At 42.7% G+C, this 23,081-nt stretch overlaps 1 protein-coding gene across 2 annotated transcripts in view; it reads left to right on the plus strand.

Moving 5' to 3' along the window:
• The window catches only part of LOC121280493 (metabotropic glutamate receptor 7-like), a 720,064-nt gene that overhangs the window by 342,661 nt on the left and 354,322 nt on the right, over positions 1-23,081 (plus strand). For both annotated transcript variants that reach the window (XM_041192539.1, XM_041192540.1), the window contains exons 4-5: positions 1,542-1,677; positions 6,426-6,580. In XM_041192539.1, the coding sequence (XP_041048473.1) occupies positions 1,542-1,677; positions 6,426-6,580 (291 nt within the window). The remainder of the gene's footprint in view (positions 1-1,541; positions 1,678-6,425; positions 6,581-23,081) is intronic.

The following is a 23,081-nucleotide window of genomic DNA, read 5'->3' on the forward strand; positions in this document are numbered from 1 at the left end:
GGAGATTTGATAGCGATGCTCAAACTCATGAGGGGCCTGGGTAGAATAGATGGGGAGAAACTGTTCTCATTGGTGGAAGAATTGGGAACAAGTAGATAATTGGCAAAAGAAGCAATGGTGACCTGAAAAAAAACCTTTTTTACCCAGTCAGTGGCTAGGATCTAGAATGCACTGTCTGGGGTTGTGGTAGCGACAGGTTCAATCAAGGCACTTGAGGAAATTGGATTATTTTCTGAAGAGGAAGAACGTGCTGGCCTATGGGGAGAAGGTGGGGAAGTGGCGCAAGGTGAATTGCTCCTATGGAGACCCAGCACAAACACAATGGGCTGATTGGCCACCTCCTGTGCTGTAACCATTCTGTGATTGAGGTAGAGGGGAAGTGCACCAAGGAAGGCTAACTAAGCTTCTGATCATCCCTCTCTTGATCATCTCCTCCTTTGACTTGGTGTTTATTGAATTCTGATGATGCAATGTGACACTGTTTGAATATTTTAAAGGCACTATATAAATGCAAGTTCTTATTAGTTAACTCAAGTCCATTGAATTTGGCCAGTGCAGCTGTGTGCCAATGAAACATGCTATAAACTCCCTCTTATTGCATGAGCTAGAAAATAAGGAAGTGATGACAAATCACAGCGGTCAAGGATGGTCTGCAAATGCCAATGGTACATTCATGTGAACCTCAGAGATCCATGGCTGTGCTGTCTGCTGTTGTGTTGTTGTGATGTTGTGAAGAAAATGTTAAAGGGAAAGAAAGGTGGAGTGGGACCAATTAGTTCTTTCAAAGAGCCACAGAGGTGCTTTGGCCAAATCGTTGTCTCCTACATATTTTGATTCTCGAACTAACTCAAACCAATCTCTGTGGTACAGTACTAATCAAGCATGGTATCAACCAAGTGTGTACTTTGATTCTTGGTGCTGGGGAGTTTTTGTTTTAAGAGTTAACATATCACACTGCTCTTGTTCACTTATATTGCTGCGCTGTGAAGGGAATGTTAAGGAGAGAATGGAGTCGATTTCAAGTTGAGGCACGCAATAATGGCACAGACTCCTTAGGGTCTGCCAAAACAGACACCTGACTCATCCAAAGTAGCTGCAGGCTGGTTTTTATTGTGGCTCAGGTCTCTAAAAGTTTTATCCAAAATCTTCTCTTCAGATCCTGTGCTTTCTTCTGGAAAAGGGCCCTTGATTGTAAAATCCTCTTTAAAAGGAGTCAGCTTTGAGGCTGACTATCTCTAACAGGGATCAGATGCAGCAAGAAGCTGTGCTTACAATGTTACCATTCAAGGTGCTTGTGTATGAGAGGTCCTGACAACTAAACTGTTAGTGAAATGGAGCCCCCACACTTATTCATTTTAACTCCAGTCAGAAGAAAACTATAGACATGCAAAGCATTCAACCGACAGAGAAAAAAAAAATCTGCCGCAGATGTGTGGAATAATCATGAAAAACAGGATTCCCAATGAAGAATTAATGATGGACTATTTTTTCTGTACCTTTTTAGTCTATTCATCTTTTTAATTTTTTTTTACATCTCATAGGTGGGATTTGCATTGCTCAGTCTTTGAAAATCCCAGCGGACCCCAAAAGAGCAGACTATGATAGAATCATCAAGAGTCTTTTGGACACACCTGGTGTTCGTGGCGTAATCATTTTTGCTAATGAAGATGACATCAGGTAAGTGAGTGAAGACAAAAGGGCTTTCTCAGTTCTGGATGTTGGCTTTTCCACTTATTTCGAGCAAGGCAGCAAATTTTTTTCTATTCATTCATGGGGTGTAGGTGTTGCTGGCGAGGTCAGCATTTATTGCCCATCCCAAATTGCCCTCTTGAACCGCTGCAGTCCAGCAACAATTGATAAATAATTAAAGTTGGATTACACAAGATATTACTGACAGTTTGTTGTTTCAAAAGAAAGCTCAATCCATATTTGTTTACGAAAGGGGAATTAAAGTTATGGAGATTTTCAGGCAGCTTAGCAGAATAGGCTTAGTGTTACTTAAAGTTGGGGCTGGAAAATTGGTGGAGTTGAAAGGGGGCAAAATTCTGCGCTATGGAATAGTCATATATGGGCTTTGGATGATGCTAGCTTGATGGGCTGAATGCCCCTGAATTCACCCCAATGAAACTCAAGAGAATTGGGATGATGTCAATGAGACATTTGTCTGAATGAGGACCTGGGCAGCAACATTTTGAGTGAGTTGAAGGGTGTAGGGTTGAGGCTAAGAGGTCAGGAGAAAATTAGCAAAGTCAATCACTGAGATTATGAAGGCATAGTCTAAGAGGTTTCACATGAATCTACAGAAGTGGAAAAGGACAACAAAAGACCTCCTGGTTTCAATTCATTTGACGCATAGAATTGTGATGCCTTCATTTCAAGGGGCGGTTGAGGTAGAGACAGGCAATGTTGTGGAGGTGGAATAGGTACAGGAGGATAGCGGTCATGTTACTGAGTTATTAACCCAGAGGCCTGGACTAACAATCTGGAGACGTGAGTTCAGATCCCACCACAGCAGTACATGAATGTTGCTGAACAATTAAGCAACCAACAAAAAGGAGAGGCTCCCAAAACATCCCCATTCTCAATGATAGCAGAGCTCAGCATGTCAGTACAAAAGACGAGACGAAGCATGTGCAACCAGACCAGTTGAGTAGATGATTCATCTCAGTCTTCTCCTGAGGTCCCCTGCATTACAAATGCCAGTCTTCGCTAATTCGGTTTACCCCATGTAATATCAGGAAGCAGCTATGCACACTGAATACAGCAAAGGTAGTAGGCCCCAGCAACATGCCAGCAATATTGTTGAAGACTTGTGTCATAGAAATAGTTGCGCCTTGAGCCAAGCTGTTCCTGTACAGCTACAACATTGGCATCTACCAGACACATTGGAAAATTGTTCAGGCATGTCCTGGTCCACAAAAAAAAACATGACAAATCCCATCTGGCCAATTACCCTCCCATCAGCCTATTCTCGACCATGAGCAAAGTGATGGAAGGTGTCAGCGACGGTGCTATCTGGTGACACTTATTTACCAACAACCTGCTCACTGATGCTCCCTTTGGGTTCCAGACCTCATTACAACCTTGATCTAAGACTGAACTAATGAGCTGAATTCAAGAGGTGAGGTGAAAGTACTGCCTTTGACATCAAAGTAGCATCAAGGAGCCCTAAGTTTCTTTTTATTCATTCATGGGATGTGGGCTTCACTGGCTGGGCTAGCATTTATTGCCCATCTCTAGTTGCCCTTGAGAAGATGGTGATCCCACATGAAATTGAGGCCAATGGGAATTAGGGGGAAAGCCAGGGTTGGAGCCATATTTAGCATAAAGGAAGGTGATTGTGTTTGTTGGGGATCGATCATGTCACTCTCGGATATCGCTGCAGGAGTTCTGAGTAGCGCCCTAGACCCAACCATCTTCAGCTGCTTCATCAATGACCTTAATGCCAACATATGGTCAGAAGTGGGGGTGTTTATTGATGATTGTGCAGTGTTATGTACCAGTCGCAACCCCTCAGATATTAAAACATTCCATGCTGCATGCAGCAAAATCGGAACAACAAAAAGGTTTGGACTGCTAAATGGAAAATAAAGTACATGCCATGCAAATGCCAAGCAATGACCATCTTCACAAGAGAGTCTAACCACATCCCCTTTACATTCAATGTAATATCATCAAATATTTCACTATTAACATCCTGGGAGTTACCATTGACCAAAAACTGAACTGAACCAGCCACATAAAAACTGTGGTTCGAAGAGTGGGTCAGAGGTTGGGATTCTGTGGCAAAGCCTGTCCACCATCTACAAAGCACAAATCAGGAGTGTGATGGAATACTCTCGACTTGGCTAGATGGGTGCAGCTCCAACAATGCTCAACACCATCTATGAGAAAGCATCCCGATTGATTGGCACCCCATCCATCACTCTCTCCTCCACTGATGCATTGTGGCTACCATATTTATCATCTACAAGGTGTACTGCAGCAAGACTTCTCTGACAACTGCTTCCAATCCTGCAAACCTACAGTGACAGGAGTAGGTTAGAGGAGGGGTATTTTGTGGCGAGTCACTCACTACATTACTCCTCAAAACCTTCCTGCCACCTATAAGGTACAAGTTTGGATTATGGTGCAATATATTTCAATTAGTTACATGAGTGAAGTACCAATTGTTCCTTCATCATCGCTGTGTTAAATTCCTGGAACTCCCTACCTAGCAGTGCAATGGAATACCTTCACCAGACAGTTGCAGGAGTTGAAGAAGATGGCTCACCACCACCTTCTTATGGGTTACTAGTGATGGACAATATATGCTGGCCTTGCTTAGTGACATCCCATGATTGAATAAATTTTAAAAATATATAAGGAAGTGCCCTTGGCGATGGAGTGAAAATGTGGGCAGTTGTTGTGTGCAAGGTTGAACAGCATGCTAAGATCGGCAGTGTGCATTCAACTTGCTTATGCTGGTAAATTTCTCCCATAGGATTAATCCTTAAAATAGTTTGTCACATCCAAAGATGTTATGCTTTGAGTAGGATGTATCTGACACCTTACTGCGGATAATTCTAGTTTGTATTAAAGTCTTTATATTAAGAAAGTCAAGGCGGCTTAGTGTTAATCATAGATCTGCATTTACTTGAGAAACACTTAGTGCCTCCTCTGTATCACTGTACATGGGCAAAGCTGTAGAGTTGGACTTGGAGTGTGGAGGCAAGAAGATAGTTACCTCAAGGGTTCTATTTGTACATAGAGTAATGAGTTTACACTGCATAACATAATGAGCAGGAGTTAAGATTTGAAAAGGGTTAATTCTATGTAAACATGATGAATAGTGGTGAGCCTCTCCTGCTAGCAATGCATATTGAGTCATTTTAAGCCTGCTGACCATGATTTAATTGTCTACTACCATTAACTCCAGTTTAGCATTTGAATTTAGTTAGGTCTGGAAACTTTTATTTTTCACTACACTATTCTACAAAGAAGGGAATGAATAAATTCCTGCCTCCGCTCTGCCCACTCCATACGAATTCAAACCCATCCCCATCTCAGTAAGAATTAGACCTTGATTACCCTGCCCTTGACATAAGAGAACACAAGAGAGGACCCAAGAAGCATAGTTCCCACTAGGCCACTAAAGAATTAAACATTTCAGTGCGAGATTACTATGAACTGACCATGGAGAGTTACCCTCCATCATTACTACACTGACATTGAATCCTCATGTTGGAACTGAATATTATATAGATAGTTTTAAAAGACTTTGGTTGCTGTCGCCAAAGACAAAAATTGGTTGTCTGCCACAAAATTAAGGGGGGAATAAATAATGATATATATGCACATATGTACAGAGAGCAGTACTTCTGCACTTAATGGAATTTATTAAGGGGAAAGATGAACTCAATGATTATGGTGACTGATCCTGGAATGTCCAAATAGGTCACCTTCAGTTAAAAAATAGATTAATCATTTGCTCTTCGGCAGGATTTTGGGCAGGAACATTGGGGTCGAATGGGAGTCACGAGCCCCCATTGTGTGGGGTTACTAGCAGTGATTATCCCTGAATTGGCCAATTAATTGTGGGTAGGCTTTCAAAGCTGGAAGGAGATGGAGAGAGAGAGAGAGGGTGTCTTCAACATGAAGTGCCCTCTCTCCAAATTTTTAAACCTTAAGTTTAAAAATGACCTCAGCAGCTAGACCACCACCAGGCTGTGGTCAGGTAGGCGGGGAGGGCCTCAAAGCCTTCCTAGAATGCCAGGATCCTTGTATACTGCTGGGGGTCCCTCAGGCAGCTGGTGTTGTCCCCAACACCTCACGGGACCCGGAGGGTGAGTGGAAATTCCAGCTGGTCTCTGACATTCCACCTGGTCTCTGACAATAGTCAGAGACCAGTTGGAATTTCCACTCTCCCTCCGGGTCCCATGATGTGTTGGGGACAATACCAGCTGCCTGAGGGGGCCCTCCAGCAGTAGACAAGGGGGCTGGCACTCTAGGCAGGCTTAGCTGCCCTCCCTGCCTGTGGTTGGCTTAGCCCTTTTAATTGGTTACCTGCTCCTTGTTCCCTGTCAACCCCCATCCCATCTCTGGGAAACATGGCCCTGGGGGCTGGATGGCACCAGGAAATTGGCACGCCAGCTGGCGTTGTGAATTTTCGAGCCTGTCCGCCCCTGCGTTTACCCTCACTGGGAGGCCAAAACTCTACCCCATATAAGCAATGTCGCCTTTCACCATCATGAATCAGGATGTTGCAGTTAACTAGCTACTAACAATTCATGCTAACATCATTGGATCAGACAAGTAGAGTCGTCAGATTGATCCTTTAAAATGCTGTGATTGTAATGCATTAATTTTGTGGCTATTTCAACATTTTATTTGATGTGCTCAATCCAGGCTCTTCTGACTATGGAACTCTTGGTTATTTTGTGCAGGCAGGTCCTTGCAGCTGGCAAAAGAGCAAACAAAGCAGGCCATTTTATCTGGGTCGGTTCCGACAGCTGGGGTTCTAAGCATTCTCCAGTAAAACAGCAGGGCGAAATGGCTGAGGGAGCCGTGACCATTCTACCCAAAAGAGCATCTGTAGATGGTAAGAACTTGGGAACTTGAATCACACCATTGCTTAACTGACACTATGTGACAAAGTGAACACTTTGGCAAGAGTTGGGTAGCACTATCTTAGTCATTAATATCAAGCTATAGATGGTAAAGGTGACATGTTTTGTAATAGAGTAATATTTTTTCGGCATCCTCAAATGTTGGTCCCACTTGACTCAACAGTTGACTTATTCTACCTCTGCAGAATTGTCTGTCCCAGTGGCAGTGATTGATTTAGATGCTCTAGTCTGGACCACAGTCAGGATTCTTGCCAGTGGAATGAATAATTTGGCCAAAGAATATAATTGTCTAGTCCAGTGCTTTCATAGCATGGGTTCAGAATAACATAAGTTTTATCTCCTACACTGCCCTTGCATCTGTAAGCATCCATTGTGTGAGAGATTTAAACCAATACAGGTACTTCTGTCTCTCACTGTGATGCCATTTCCTGTGTTTTGGGCTTTTTTGTAGGTAAAATTTGGGGGAGGGACAGTGACATGACACATTTTGTGTGCAATGATTAGTTCTTTAGCTATATTTTTAAATCAATCTATGTTTGTCACTATCAAGCTATAAATAATGGTTAATTTGTAACAAAATAATAGATTTCAGATTGACTGGCCTTTCCCTGAGACTCATAATAGCAGTGTCAAGCAGTAATATGTATTGCAGGCTTGTACTGATACCTGAAGCCTGCGTGGGTACAATTCTCATTTTCTTGCTGGTCAATCTGTAAATGCTTCCGTAACCAAGGTACTGACATACCCTGTCTCCCTGTTAATGTTAACGTGATGTGTAGCTTGTTTTTATATGATTACCAAATAATGTGAATTACACTGATTTCCACGTAGTGAAGAATGAATGTTAAAGTCTGCAATGAAAGAGCATCAAGACAATATTGTTTATAACACTGTAAATATTGCTGTGGACTCTTGTTTTTACTGCTATCTGTTTGATTTGGATAATTGCTTTGTCATGGGGTGAGGCAAATATTAGAAGCACATGCCAGCACCATTTAGGATGAATATAACATTTTTGACGTCTAGGGTGGGCTGACCCGTTAACCTCCCCTCACCCCCCATAAAGAATAGTGAGGTTATCTCCAGAATGGACTGCCATTGTTCTATCTGCTCACGGCCAACTCATGCTCTCATTTATAAACTTCCCCTCCTGGTTTGGTTCAGTTTGCAAATGTTACTGCTTCGCATTTGAGTTTTTCAATCCAGGTCAGTAATGTATATGAGAAACTGTAGCAGTCCCAGCACTGAGCCCTGAAGTACCCCACTCAATACTTCTTCCCTGCTGACATAACTCTTCAACCTCATTGCACTTATTGTTTCCCAACCTTCAGCCAGTTTCTCATCCATTCCCCAAGTCCACATTGCTTAGAGTTTAATTAATGGTCTTTTGTGCTGAATTGTATCAAAATTCATTTGGAGGTCAAGATATGGAGATATGGAGCTTTCCACAGCCCACTTCAGGTATCGATGGGATTGTTCTTTTGACTCCATGTTGACTGATGAAACCTAGATTATTGATGTACAGTTGATACTCAGAATGAGTATTACATTGGTTGTTCATTAGTAGGCCTTGAACCTGTCTTTTTGTAAAATAAAAAGGATGTGAATGTATTTCTTATAATTTACCATGTTTTCTTTTGTTGATACATTGCAATCCCATCATATATGGATTATTCCATACACTTTAAACATTGTTTTATAGAGCTTGCTGGCAGTATTGACTCATCAGTTATGTGTCAAAGTGCATGAAAGTATCATATAAAACTGAGGTCAAAATAATTGCCACCCATATCTGGGTTATCTGTGCACTGTTTTGGCATTTAGGCAGTTTAGACTGGCTTCTCGATCTCAGCTCCACATACACAATGTTTGGACATCTTTCCCCTTCAGCTGGGTGAGATCCAAGTCCTCTTAATATTGATTTCTGCACATGCCAACATGCCAGCCACTTTGTGTCTTGTGTGAATGGTCAGCATTTTGGAGGCACAGCCACCATGCCTGTCAGCACAGTCAGACCTCCTTTCCATCCCCAAGCCCAGACAACTGTCCTAATGCACTGGATAGGCCCTGTTCCCCCAGTCAGCACACATAGCTGGAAGTGTCACTTGCGTATTCTGTCAATGGGAACTCTACCCCTGTATATGTCGACCTTAGACCTTGCTTTCCTCAGGTTAGGACTATTCTTGCATTAACAAGATTTTTGAAGCTGTTGGTCAGTTTTAGCTAGTTGTTTTTGGGGTTGGCATGCATGATACTGTCAAACAAGAATCAATGCAAACGAACAAAGTGATGAGATTAAAACTGGTGTATTGCTATTGCTGAAGCGTGCCAATAACTCCTGGCCTAATAGTGCTGGAATGTCTCATTTGGAGTGGATGTGTTAGGAGTTTGAGGGTATGTGAAACTCGTCTTTTTGGTAAAAGAAGATACCAGTATCTTAGACTCTACGCTTTGTAAAGTGTGATCTGAAATCCAAATAGCAGCTTCCTAGATGTGGAGAGGTGCTCTGTAGTGTTTTCTGCCTTGTCCATTATTCTCTTCTCTCTATATCATTCTGCCTCTGTAGATTAATCACACAGTTTACTCTGAACCTTGGCGTGTAGCTTGTTATCTGACCAATTGCCACAGTGGCAGGTTGCACGTAATTTTCACCTTTCACTTTCATTCAGGCATTGTGCACTTTTATACATTTCTTTGGGACATAAACTCATCTCTGTTGTTCCCAAATCCCTCCATGTCCTTACCCCTCCCTAACTCTTTAATCTCCTCCAGCGTCACAACCCTCCGAGATATTTACCCTCCTCTAATTCCGACCTTTTCTGCATCACTGATTTTAATCGCTCTATCATTGGCGTCTGCACTTTCGGTTGCCTAAGACCCTAATCTCTGGAATACTCTGCTTAGATATTTTTGCCCCTCTACCTCACTTTCCTCCTTTTAAAGCATTCTTTTAAAATCGCATGGTGTGGGGTGGCTCTCACTGGGCCTCCCTCTTCCTGCTTCTGGGTCCCTGAATCAGACACCATTAACAACCACCAATCCCCCCACCCCACAACCACCAATCCCCCCACCCCACTCCCAGAACCCTGCCCTCGGCCAGGAGCTTTTGGTCATCTCACCTAATATCTCCTCATGAGGCAGTGTCACATTTTGTTTTATAATGCTTCTGTGGAATAAGTGCATAAATATGGCTCTGTTTCAATCAGTCCACTTGGAGGCATCAAATAGGATTTAGTACTGCCAGAGAAGAGGTCTGCATTGTAATGTTTGTGTGTCGGGGATCTGTATGACTGTATATTGCAATGAACAGACTCCCCCAGTAGTTTACTTGTTGTTGAGGTTGGAAAGGATGCTCAATGTTCTCACATTGGTGATGCATCAATCTGATTAATGCACTTGGTCAACATATCAGTGAGAATTGTTGGGTCAAAGTGAGTAAAACTACATTTGATTAAGGGGCTTCTAGCGGAAAAAGAATTTCATTACCTCGTGGTAGAAATACACCAGTTAGTATTAACAATCCAATATGGGTGAAACTAATCTGCCAGCAGTTTCACATAATGCACAACACAGCCCAGAATGGTGGTATATTCTGAAATGACTGAATACTTGACACTTTACTCGATATTTAAGATTTAAGAGATATGGCCTCAAATTATTCAACTTCAGGGAATCTCCGATTCAGAATATGAAAATGATCCCCATGTCCAAATTTGCTCCATTTTTATAATAAAATAGAAATACTCAAATATACTGGAACAAATATAAAATACTAACAATTCCAAAAAGTTGTTAATATATAGTTAATGAAAGAATAACACAGAGTTGTGGCAGGGGAGCGGGGGGTGGAGGGGATGGTCAGGGATGGGTTTATTTTTGGTTTTACTGAAATGATTTCCAATACTGGATTTCAAGAGCTGACAATAGCTAGAGTTTAGTAATATATTCTGTGCTAGAAACTAATCTGTTCAGTGCTTTATATTCAGGATCTATCAAGCTAGCCCCTAGAGTCCTCTAAGGAACATGTTACACACATGTAATGATGTCCCCAAGCTCTGCTCTGAATGAAATCAAATATTTGCATCTCTGTTTACTCTAACAGTGCAATCTTGTGTGTAATTTCATCTCCAAAAATTGTTCCTCTCTGGACTGGTCTGCACTGTTGCCACCTTTTAACCTTGAGAATGCGGACAATGTCTGGCTGCAGCGAACAGTATCATTTGGCTTTCTTTATGGAATATTTAAGTATTTATCCAAGTAGCTTTCAGATATCCCAGTAGATCAATATCACACAAGGAAATCAAGTCTTTTGAAGCTCTATGAAGTGACAACCACTCTTGCATGCCCAATTGATCTAGTCTTTTGTGGTTGCCTATTTGTGGTGGGCTTTACAGAGGAGTGTAAGTCTGTACTGGAGATGCATCCGTCCATCTTGACCAGTGTTCCCCCTGGTACTATCAGTGACGATGACAGGCAATTAACCTGCTGACGTTATAAGGATGTCTCTCAAGTTGTGGAGGAGAGGGAATAGACTTATTACAAAGGATAGTTCATTTACCGGATTAAGCAGAAAAAATGCAGTTGAGGGGTTTAAATGACACCATAAGGCACTATAGTCGTAACTATTCTAATGGTTTCCTGGAACGACTCCCATCTTTTTCTCCACATAAACTTACACTCATCTAAAACTCTGCTGTTGGTTTCCTAACTCGCACAAAGTCCTGTTCACCCATCATCCCTGTGATCACTGACCTACACTGACTCCTCAGCTTTGAAATTCTAACTCTAAAGGGCTGGATTTTCGCCTCCATTGACTTGGGAAATTTCCTGACTCAGCACACCCTCCTCCAGAAAAAGTGCCCTGAATGGCATGATTTTCGCTCTGGTGTGGGAGTTGATGGCAGGTGCGGGATGGATTCTGGCCTGCCACCCCTGGACACAGATGGAGGCAGTCAGATGGGGCTACTGAATGCTGAGGTGGGCCTTAAAAGACCCGCCTCAGTTCTCTAGGACTTCATCTTAGTTGTTTTGTTAAATACTAGGCTTTCTAGCCCTCACCCCTCATGCTCCGTCAACCCCATCCACTTCCCGTGGCCCCTTATAGCCCCTATGCCAAAAGAGTGCCAACTCATGTATTCCATCCACCACCCTTTGATCTTACACCCTCCATGTCACCTCACCCAGTATCCACCATAGGCATACTTCAGGAGCCATGCTGAGGTGAAATAAAATAAAGTTCTAAATATCTATTAAAGATTTCACTATATTAAAAAATGTCCTATTCATGAAAGCCCATTCAATACATTTAAATCCCCTAAATACTTAACCCCTTATAAAATAAACATTTGTGTTCGTAACCCCACATCAAAGACAACCAGCTAATCCTTGTATAGCTTCTGAGCTGTCAACCAAAATTGTGAACATACAACTTCCCCACAGTGAGATAATAGTTTTTGGAAAGCAATCAGGCATTAAAAATACTGTAATAATAACCTTTAGGGTTTATATCAGTGCTTGAAACTGCTAGAAGAGATTTTTTTCAATGATCATGGACAGAGGCTGGCTATTTAAGTAACAACACAATTCCACAGACATTATCTGCCCTTCAAGAGCATTTATGAACTCTCCAAGGATTTTTAAAAATTCACTCATGGAATGTAGGCGTCACTAGCCAGGCCAGCATTTATTGTCCATCCCTAATTGCCCTTGATGTGGTGGTGGTGAGCTGCCTTCTTGAACCGCTGCAGTCCACATGGTGTAGATACACCCAGAGTGCTGTGAGGAAGATTCTTAAGTCCCACACTGCAGGATGAATTCCTTGCTCCAGTGAAAATGGATTCAGCCTGAACTCATCAGTGCGTTCAAATGGTCCTGCTGAACTCTGGTTTCATACATGTGGGAATCATGTTCCATTCCTGCTCCCCAACAGCGCCCATCCCCAGTGAAAATAGGATCTGTCAGAAATGGGGGTGAGACTTTCAGATCTGTGTCCCACGCATCATTTTTGAAGGCCCCTGGAGTGCCTCTGTGAAAATCCAGCCCTAAATTTCCCCTCGACCTCAATTTTCCCTCTCTCTGCAACCTCCTCGAAGCTTCTAAGATATCTGAATCCTCCAATTCTGGCATCTTGCACATTCTGAATTTTTTTGCTCCACCGTTTGGTGGCTGCATCTGCTTAGCCCCTAAGCTTTGGAATTCCCTCTATCTTCTCATTTGAGATGCACGTTAAAACCTATCTCTTTGACTGGGCTTTTGGCTATCTAATATCTCCTTATATGGCTTGGTATCAAATGGTGTTTAATAATGCTCCTGTGTATAGTGCTTGGTGTCAAAATAGTGTTTGATAATGCTCCTGTGTATAGTGCTTGATATCAAATGGTGTTTAATAAGGCTCCTGTGTATAGTGCTTGGTATCAAATGGTGTTTGATAATGCTCCTGTGTATAGTGTTTTAGAGCATTTATTATATTAAATATGTTTTGTGCATTCCAAATTATAACCACTCCACCATTGGTGGCTGTGCCTTCAGTTGCCTAGACCGCAAACTCTGGAATACCCTCCCTGCACCTCTCTGCCTGGCTATCTCACTTTTCTCCTTTAAGACACTTCTTAAAGCTTACCTCTTTGACCAAGCTTTTGGTCATCTGACCTAATATCTCTGTCTGTGGCTCAGTGTCATACTTGGTTTCATAATGTTCCTGTGAAGCACCTTGGGACATTTCATTATGTTAAAGGCACTTTATAAATATGTTGTTGTTAAAAGCACTGTATAAATGCAAGTTGTTGTAGCATGAACTTTGCAAAGATTTATAACCTCTTGATTAGATGGCTGCTGTGTAATCATTCTATAAGGTGTTAATTCCACGTGCTCACAAATCCCACCGCCCCCCCCGCCAGTTCTCAATATCCATTCTTTGTCCAACAAACTATCTGGAAATATTATTCTGTTTTGTGCCTATCAGTCAGGATGTCAGTGTACAGTATGTAGCTGAATGTGTGCATACATAATAGCAGAAGGGAAAAATAATGCATACAGCAGATAATTGGCGTGTTCACTTGGTTTGGCAACATAGTGACACAAGTATAGCAATATTCACGACCCATTAGGAGTCTATGACAATCATATGAGATTGGAGTCACAAGTAGGCTAGACAGAGTAAAGATGGCAGGTTTCCTTTCCTGAAGGCCATTAGTGAATCAAATGGGTTCTTGCAATAATCTGGCAGGCCAGTCACAAATCAGTGTTTTGAATTCATTTTCCAACTCACCATGGTGAGTTTTGAACTCCGAATCCCTGGGTTGCACCAAGTACCACAAGGCTATTGCACCCTTCGGTGGGATGCTCATTTATTGAGGTTGCAGGAATAGTGTGTGCGATTAAGCCTGGCTGTCAGAAACTGACTTGATAGTATCAGGCTCAAAAAAATTCTAGGTATACGTGTAGCCTTGTCTTACTCAAGAGTGGTTGGAAAGGCCTCATTTAATGGTAGTGTTAAGGTCATGAGTCACTGTGACTCAGATCAGGACTTGTGAAAACATGCGTATGGCTGGAGAGTGCACATGTTGAGATTTTAATCAGTTTAAGAGACTCCTATAAAATGATTGTGATCTTGAGGACAAAGTGGAATCAGCAACCACGGAAAGAATGAATAACATTTTGGTACTGGGAACAGATTGATGCAGCTTTACTGAAAGGATGTTCAGACATTATTGTTCCCAAGACTCTCGATTAAGAACAAAGTGAACAAACATATTCTGCTCCCCAGGGTCACAGACACTGATCGTAGAAGAATCCTGTTCAAAACATCAAAGCATTCTGATTGTAATGTAATCAGTATTCTATATAATGTAAATACATCACATTTACTGCAGCACAGAGTTACAGACATGCACCTCTTGTGGCTCCAGTAGCAGCAAGGTAAGTGAAAACAATGGCAATGAAAATGGCTACTAAATGGTGAAATATGTCTGAAAGCAGACAATACAAATCAAAAGCCATGAATTGCAACTCTAAGAATATCTCATTGAGGGTCTTGAGAGAGACAGTTTTCTTTACAATTGCAAGGCATTGGCATTTGCGCTTAGGAGAACTGCCTTGTGTTCTGACATCTATTCTAGACCCATGCAAGGACAAGCACTGTCTGATGCAGACACAGGTACAGATCTGAAATATTAAATCTGCTGGGTCTGGCTAGCAGCCTCTAAAGCTAATAAAAGAGAGATTATTAAATCAATGAAATAGGCGTGAAGTCACAACTTGTCAGACATGTACAAGAGCAGCGAGCTGCAGGGACAGTCAGTTTATAGGGTCGATCTGTGCGTGTGTTACTCTCTGTTGCCCGGTGATTGGTTCCTGACCTTGTGGAAAGAACTGAGGACTCGTCAAATATTATTTGTTAGGAATTTCCAGAGTGCAAGCCAGCAGCCTGTCCTTGTGAAAGCATTATCATGAAGTTTCTCACACATTCAACAGTTTAATATATACATGGTGAACATGACATCAATTTTCAGTCTTCAGTGGAAGTTTGTGTGTGGGGCGGGCAAGGGGCACTGAGTGAGGATTGGATCCAACATAGTTGTGACGCTTCTACAGTTAAATAGCTGACTTAAACTCAGTCAAGGTTAACACGTAAATAATAGTCACTTGGGTGAGGTACTGTAGTACGTTAGGAGTTAGTTAGCAGTCAGTAGCACCAAGGAGAGAAGGGATGGGGAAAACCCTAACAAATAAAGCAATTATCATGCAGTGTTAACTGGGAACTCCCTTTTCTTAGCCTCATAACTTGTGGCATGACAATACATGAAACAATAGTTATTGTTTCTCATTCCATTCACCGTTATCAGCATGACTGACTACAATCAGTTTAGGATTTAAGTTTCCCACTGCATGGGTTGACATATATGCAAATAAAAACATAAGAAATAGGAGCAAGAGTCAACCATACTGCCCTGCTCTGCCATTCAGTACAATCATAGATGATATTGGGCTTCAACTCACCTTTCCTGCCACCCTCTATATCCCTTAATTCCCTGAGAGACCAAAAATCTGTCTACCCAGCTTTAAATGTATCCAACAATGGAGTATCCACAACCCTCTGGGTAGAGAAGTCCAAAGATTCGAAGTCCTCATCTCAGTCCAAAATGATTGGCCCCTTGTTCTGAAGCTGTTCCCCCATGTTTTAGATTCCCCGACCAGCGGACACAATCTCTCAGCATTCACCCTGTCAAGCCCCTTCAGAACATTTTCAATGAGATAACCTCTCATTCTTCTAAATTCCAGAGAATATAGACCCAATTTACTCAGCAAGTAAGGCAGCAGGGCACAGTTTCACTTGGGGCAATAACGTTAATTTAAAAGAAACGAGTAGCCAGTCAACTCAACAAAAAGTTAATTGCAACAAGCAATGCGATCTTTCAGCTTGTGCATGGTTGGAGACTTGTCCCTTTATAAAGGTTTGATTTTGTTCCTTCACCCATTGTACTTAATCTTCCAGTTGAAGAGAAGATGCATAATTCCCTGTTTCTGCCCATTCCATTGCTTGCTGGCAGAACAGAAGGCATGTTTCAATAGACCATTGGGTACGTTTTACAAGGCCACAGCCAGGAACTTGTATCCAGTTTTGGGAACCTTCCTGTAGGGAAGATGCCAAGGTAATGGTGAAGGTGCCAAATAGATTCACCAGTACGATACCCGGGATGAGAGGCATTAGTTATGAGGAAAGATGAGAGAAACTATGGGCAAGATTTTAACTCATTCAAAACCTACCCACTTGCACAGAATTAAAATCAAGCCCTGTGTTTCCATTCCTTAAAATACATATGATTAAGGAGATTTGACTGAGGAATTTAAAACGATGAGGGTTTTTGAAGAGGTAAATAGCCAATAGTCAATGAATAGGTGATTAGGAGATATGAGATTAAAATCATCAAAAAAATGAAAGACATTTGGAGAACTTTGCTTTTCACAAAGCTTGTCCACCATCTGTAAGGTACAAGTCAGGAGTGAGTGAGATCAAATACCCTCCACTTGCCTGGATGAGTGAAACTTCAACAACACGCAAGAAGCTCAACACCATTTAGGACAAAGCAGCTCGCTTGATTGGCACACTATCCTCTACGCCAGCAGTGTATACCATCTACAAGATGCACGACAGCAACTCTCAAAGGCTCCTTCGACAGCACCTTCCAAACCTGCAACCCCTACCACCTAGAAGGACTAGGGCAGCAGATGCATGGAACACACCACCTACAAGTTCCTTTCTAATCACACAACATCCTGACTTGGAACTATATGGCCGTTCCTTCACTGTTGCTGGGTCAAAAGCCTGGAACTCCTTTCCTACAGCATTGTGGGTGTACCTACACTACATGGAACTGCAGTGGTTCAAGAAGGCAGCTCACCACCACCACCTCAAAGACAACTAGGGCCTAGCAGTGACACCCTCATCCCATGAATGAATATATTTTTTTTAAAAGTTGTTAGGATGTGGAATAGTTTACCAGAAACAGTATTGGAAGCATAATCCATCATAACTGTTAAAAGGTTTAAAAGGATAAGCGTTTGAAAAATAAGCTGTTTCCAGAAACGAGCGTGTGGCAGCTCCTTCAGGAATTGAAACAGGCACACAAACAAAATGATGACTTTCTGCTGTAAATAGTGGAAAGGAAGTAAAGATTGGAAGAACATAGTCAATATGAGATAACAGAAGGCAAGCCCATTAGAGAAGGAGGAAAAAATCTTGTGTCATGTGAATGAATTCTCATTGAGTGGAAATTATGTGCACCATTAACTGTACTCTGGACACCTACCATTTCCTCAGAAATGTGTGAAGGTAAATTATTTGTCAGTGACAGACTGCAGCTAGAAAGAAATATTTTCTGCTTTTTCCTTTAAAAAAACCTCTCCGAGAGAATAATTTCGACAGCAAGTACAACTTGAATCATTTTTTTCCGTGCCTTCATGATGGGATTGAGCTTCTGTTAGACGTGAGGCCATGAACTGCTGAAACTAACTCAACTGAAGCAATCAAATGTTGGTTGGAGGCAGGCCCTGGGACTTGAACCTGCAGCTTTTTTTGAGAGTCAAGGCACTGTGTCAATAACTTCATTAATCAAGGCATTGTTGACATTGTTTTTAATTTAAGAAAGCCTATGTTTCCTGTTTTAACCCTTTCCACTCGCCACACTTCTGAGCATAATACTTGCGATTGAAACTTCACGTCTTTGATTCTTTGTGCGTTTTCAATAAAATACTTTGGAGAATAAAGATCCTCATCCTTATTTTTCTTTCCAGTTCTTCATGCCATTTCACAGCCAAGAAGGCGAGTGATCAACTAACTCCCTATTGTAATGCCATTTCCAAACCAGACATTAAAAAATGTATGGGGGTGTCCTGGAATGGTGCCGATTTATCTTTCCTTCGCCTCACACTAGCGAACTATCTACATGCTCCTCCCCCACTGCTTCCCTCCTTTACCCAGTCATAATTGATAATTGGAACCATGTGAAAGTTATGTGCCAGAGGAACTCATCTCCATGTAGTGCAGGAAAATGAGTTCTTAGTCTACACTCTCTCACATGGAACAAGGTAGAGTGATAGTTATTACATCTCTGTTCTGGTAACATCCTCATGAATTTTCTTTGTACCACCTTCAGTACTGAAGTAGCCCATGTCCATATGCAGCAAGACCTGGACAACATTCAGGTTAGAGCTGAAAAGTGGCAAGTAATGTGTGTGCCACATAAGTGTCAGGCAATGACCTCCACCAACAAGAAAGAATCTAGCCATCTCCTCTTGACATTCATTGGCATTATCATCACAAATTCCACACTATCAATACCAAGGGGGTTACCATTGACCAGAAGCTAAACTGGGCCAGCCATATAAATACTCTGGCTACAAGAGCAGGTCAGACGCTGAGAATCCTGCAGAGAGATACTCACCTCCTGATTCCCCAAAGCCTGTCCATCATCTGCAAGGTATAAGTCAGGAGTGTGATGGAATACTCTTCACTTTCCTGGATGAATGCAACTCCAACAACATTCAAGAAACTGGATACCATCCAGGACAAAGCAGCCTGCTTGATTGACTACCACCACATTAAACATTTACTCCATCCACCATCGAAGCACAGTGGCAACAGTGTGTACCATCTACAAGATGCACTGCAGCAACTCACCAAGGCTTGTTCAACAGCACCTTCCAAACCTGCGACCTCTACCACCTAGAAGGGGAAGGGCAGCAAATTCATGGGAACACCACCACCAGCAAGTTCCCCTCCAAGTCACACACCATCCTGACTTGGAACTATATTGCTGCTCCTTCACTGTCATCGGGCCAAAATCCTGGAACTCCCTAACAGCACTGTGGGTGTTCCTACAACACATGGACTGCAGCAGTTCAAGAATGCAGCTCAACATCACCTTCTCAAGGCCAATTAGTGATCAGCAATAAATGTTGGCCTATCTAGTAATGCCCACATCCCATGAACAAATAAAGAAAGCTAGATTTTCTGTGTTGGACTTGAAAAGGACCTGGCTTGGAGACCTTACAATGTTGCTGTTTCAAGGCACAGATGTTGCCTTTTCAGCTGTTACTGTTTCTGCAGTTGTTCTGGGGAGTTCTGCTAACAACACTTGGTCTTTTTTTTTAAAAAGGGTGACCAACATGGCTGCCTTATCCTGTGGTCCTTCACAGCTTTCTTCCACATATGGTGTTTAAAAGCCACAACCTGAGTCTTTGTGTTTGCATACATCCACCCTTGGGGGGGGGGGGGGGGGGGTGGGCGGGGTTTGAGACTGTCCATTGTCTTGATTTCAGGACAACACATTCAAGTCAGGAATGCAGTTTGGATGGCCTCAGGATATGGGTATTTACACCTCTTTAGCCTGGAAGGCCCCTTTATTCTTTTGAGGCAGTGTGGCTGTTTTTTTGGGAATCCACAGATAGGGAGTCAGATGTCCCCTCAATAGCTATCTTTTGCAGCCCATCAGTGGCCTTTTAACAGAAAAGTTAATTCCAGAAGATTCCAACAGATTACAGTTTGTGTTTTAATAATTATGGGTAGGACATGCCTTTACTGGGCATGACCCAAGTCCTTTCTGTGAAGGAGTAAAGTGGAATTAGAGCCTTGAAAAATTGCACATTAATATGTTCCTTAACGAAAGGAGCACTTAGCTATATTTATTTCAGAGTAATGCACAGGTTGCCATTCAGGGCTTTTCACGCAGCTTAATAAATGTGGACTTTTGGTCAGTCTATATTGCACTCTAACCTTATTTAGATCATTTGCATTATCATGTAGAGCAAGGAAAATAAATGCAAACAAAGCTATCTATTTATATTAAGGTATAAACGCAACAGTCAACCTGCCCACATCTGAGAGTTTTCTATTAAACATGTTCAGCAGTACAGTTAGCATGGAGCTTTCAGCAATAGCACTGTTCATAACATTGCATGACTTCAATTATTTATGTTCATTTAACTGAGAAAGCTCTAAGTAGCCCATGTGGTCATGTTAACATCTGTCAATCAAACCTAAACAAAAACAGAATTACCTGGAAAAACTCAGCAGGTCTGGCAGCATCGGCGGAGAAGAAAAGAATTGACGTTTCGAGTCCTCATGACCCTTCAACAGAACTTGAGTTCGAGTCCAAGAAAGAGTTGAAATATAAGCTGGTTTAAGGTGTGTGTGGGGTGTGGGTGTGGGGGTGGGGGGGGGGGGGGGGGGGGGGGCTGGGGTGGGGGGGGGGGGGAAGAGAAGTGGAGGGGGGGTGTGGTTGTAGGGACAAACAAGCAGTGATAGAAGCAGATCATCAAAAGATGTCAACAACAATAGAACAAAAGAACACATAGGTGTTAAAGTTGGTGATATTATCTAAACGAATGTGCTAATTAAGAATGGATGGTAGGGCACTCAAGGTATAGCTCTAGTGGGGGTGGGGAGAGCATAAAAGATTTTAAGATATTTAAAAATAATGGAAATAGGTGGGAAAAGAAAAATCTATATAATTTATTGGGAAAAAAAAGGAAGGGGGAAACGGAAAGGGGTTGGGGATGGGGGAGGGAGCTCACGACCTAAAGTTGTTGAATTCAATATTCAGTCCGGAAGGCTGTAAAGTCCCTAGTCGGAAGATGAGGTGTTGTTCCTCCAGTTTGCGTTGGGCTTCACTGGAACAATACAGCAAGCCAAGGACAGACATGTGGGCAAGAGAGCAGGGTGGAGTGTTAAAATGGCAAGCGACAGGTGAGGTTTGGGTCATTGTTGCGGACAGACCGCAGGTGTTCTGCAAAGCGGTCGCCCAGTTTACATTTGGTCTCTCCAATGTATAGGAGACCACATTGGGAGCAACGAATGCAGTAGACTAAGTTGGGGGAAATGCAAGTGAAATGCTGCTTCACTTGAAAGGAGTGTTTGGGCCCTTGGACGGTGAGGAGAGAGGAAGTGAAGGGGCAGGTGTTGCATCTTTTACGTGGGCGTGGGGTGGTGCCATAGGAGGGGGTTGAGGAGTAGGGGGTGATGGAGGAGTGGACCAGGGTGTCCCGGAGGGAGCGATCCCTACAGAATGCCGATAAGGGGGGTGAAGGGAAGATGTGTTTGGTGGTGGCATCATGCTGGAGTTGGCGGAAATGGCGGAGGATGATCCTTTGAATGCGGAGGCTGGTGGGGTGATAAGTGAGGACAAGGGGGACCCTATCATGTTTCTAGGAGGGAGGAGAAGGCATGAGGGCGGATGCGCGGGAGATGGGCCGGACACGGTTGAGGGCCCTGTCAACGACCGTGGGTGGAAAACCTCGGTTAAGGAAGAAGGAGGACATGTCAGAGGAACTGTTTTTGAAGGTGGCATCATCGGAACAGATGCGACGGAGGCAAAGGAACTGAGAGAATGGGATGGAGTCCTTACAGGAAGCGGGGTGTGAGGAGCTGTAGTTGAGGTAGCTGTGGGAGTCGGTGGGTTTGTAATGGATATTGGTGGACAGTCTATCACCTGAGATTGAGACAGAGAGGTCAAGGAAGGGAAGGGAAGTGTCAGAGATGGACCACGTGAAAATGATGGAGGGGTGGAGATTGGAAGCAAAATTAATAAATTTTTCCAAGTCCCGACGAGAGCATGAAGCGGCACCGAAGTAATCATCGATGTACCGGAGAAAGAGTTGTGGAAGGGGGCCGGAGTAGGACTGGAACAAGGAATGTTCCACATACCCCATAAAGAGACAGGCATAGCTGGGGCCCATGCGGGTACCCATAGCCACACCTTTTATTTGGAGGAAGTGAGAGGAGTTGAAGGAGAAATTGTTCAGCGTGAGAACAAGTTCAGCCAGACGGAGGAGAGTAGTGGTGGATGGGGATTGTTCGGGCCTCTGTTCGAGGAAGAAGCTAAGGGCCCTCAGACCATCCTGGTGAGGAATGGAGGTGTAGAGGGATTGGACGTCCATGGTGAAGAGGAAGCGGTTGGGGCCAGGGAACTGGAAATCCAGTGAAGCCCAACGCAAACTGGAGGAACAACACCTCATCTTCCGACTAGGGACTTTACAGCCTTCCGGACTGAATATTGAATTCAACAACTTTAGGTCGTGAGCTCCCTCCCCCATCCCCACCCCCTTTCTGTTTCCCCCTTCCTTTTTTTTTCCAATAAATTATATAGATTTTTCTTTTCCCACCTATTTCCATTATTTTTAAATATCTTAAAATCTTTTATGCTCCCCCCACCCCCACTAGAGCTATACCTTGAGTGCCCTACCATCCATTCTTAGTTAGCACATTCGTTTAGATAATATCACCAACTTTAACGCCTATGTGTTCTATTGTTCTATTGTTGTTTACATCTTTTGATGATCTGCTTCTATCACTGCTTGTTTGTCCCTACAACCACACCCCCCCCTCCACTTCTCTCTCTCTCTCTCTCTCTCTCCGCCCCCCACACACACACCTTAAACCAGCTTATATTTCAACTCTTTCTTGGACTCGAACTCAAGTTCTGTTGAAGGGTCATGAGGACTCGAAACGTCAACTCTTTTCTTCTCCGCCGATGCTGCCAGACCTGCTGAGTATTTCCAGGTAATTCTGTTTTTGTTTATGATTTCCAGCATCTGCAGTTTTTTTGTTTTTATGTCAATCAAACCTGTTTGGATCTCAATAAAAACAATTGATTTGCCTGGTACTCAATGTGGGTTCTGCCTAGAAGCTTAGAAATATAATTGCAATTTATAGACTAGTAATCACACAATTTTTGAAATCATCTTTTCATTTTTTGAAACAGAAGTAATATTAGTTTAAGTTTTTCCATCAAAAACCTACCTAACAACACAATGGCATTCCAACACATTGCACCATGCAGCAACACCTGATTTTTTTTTTTGCTTATGGAAGAGAAGGACAGCCAAATCGCCTGGCATGTCCTGTCGGAAGAAAGTGAGAAAATTCGAGAGCAAGAAAAACTTTCTCAGCGTCAGATGGATGATAGAAGTCTAGGA

This window comes from Carcharodon carcharias, chromosome 7 (genome assembly GCF_017639515.1).
Source record: "Carcharodon carcharias isolate sCarCar2 chromosome 7, sCarCar2.pri, whole genome shotgun sequence".
In the NCBI taxonomy this organism is placed as follows: domain Eukaryota; kingdom Metazoa; phylum Chordata; class Chondrichthyes; order Lamniformes; family Lamnidae; genus Carcharodon; species Carcharodon carcharias.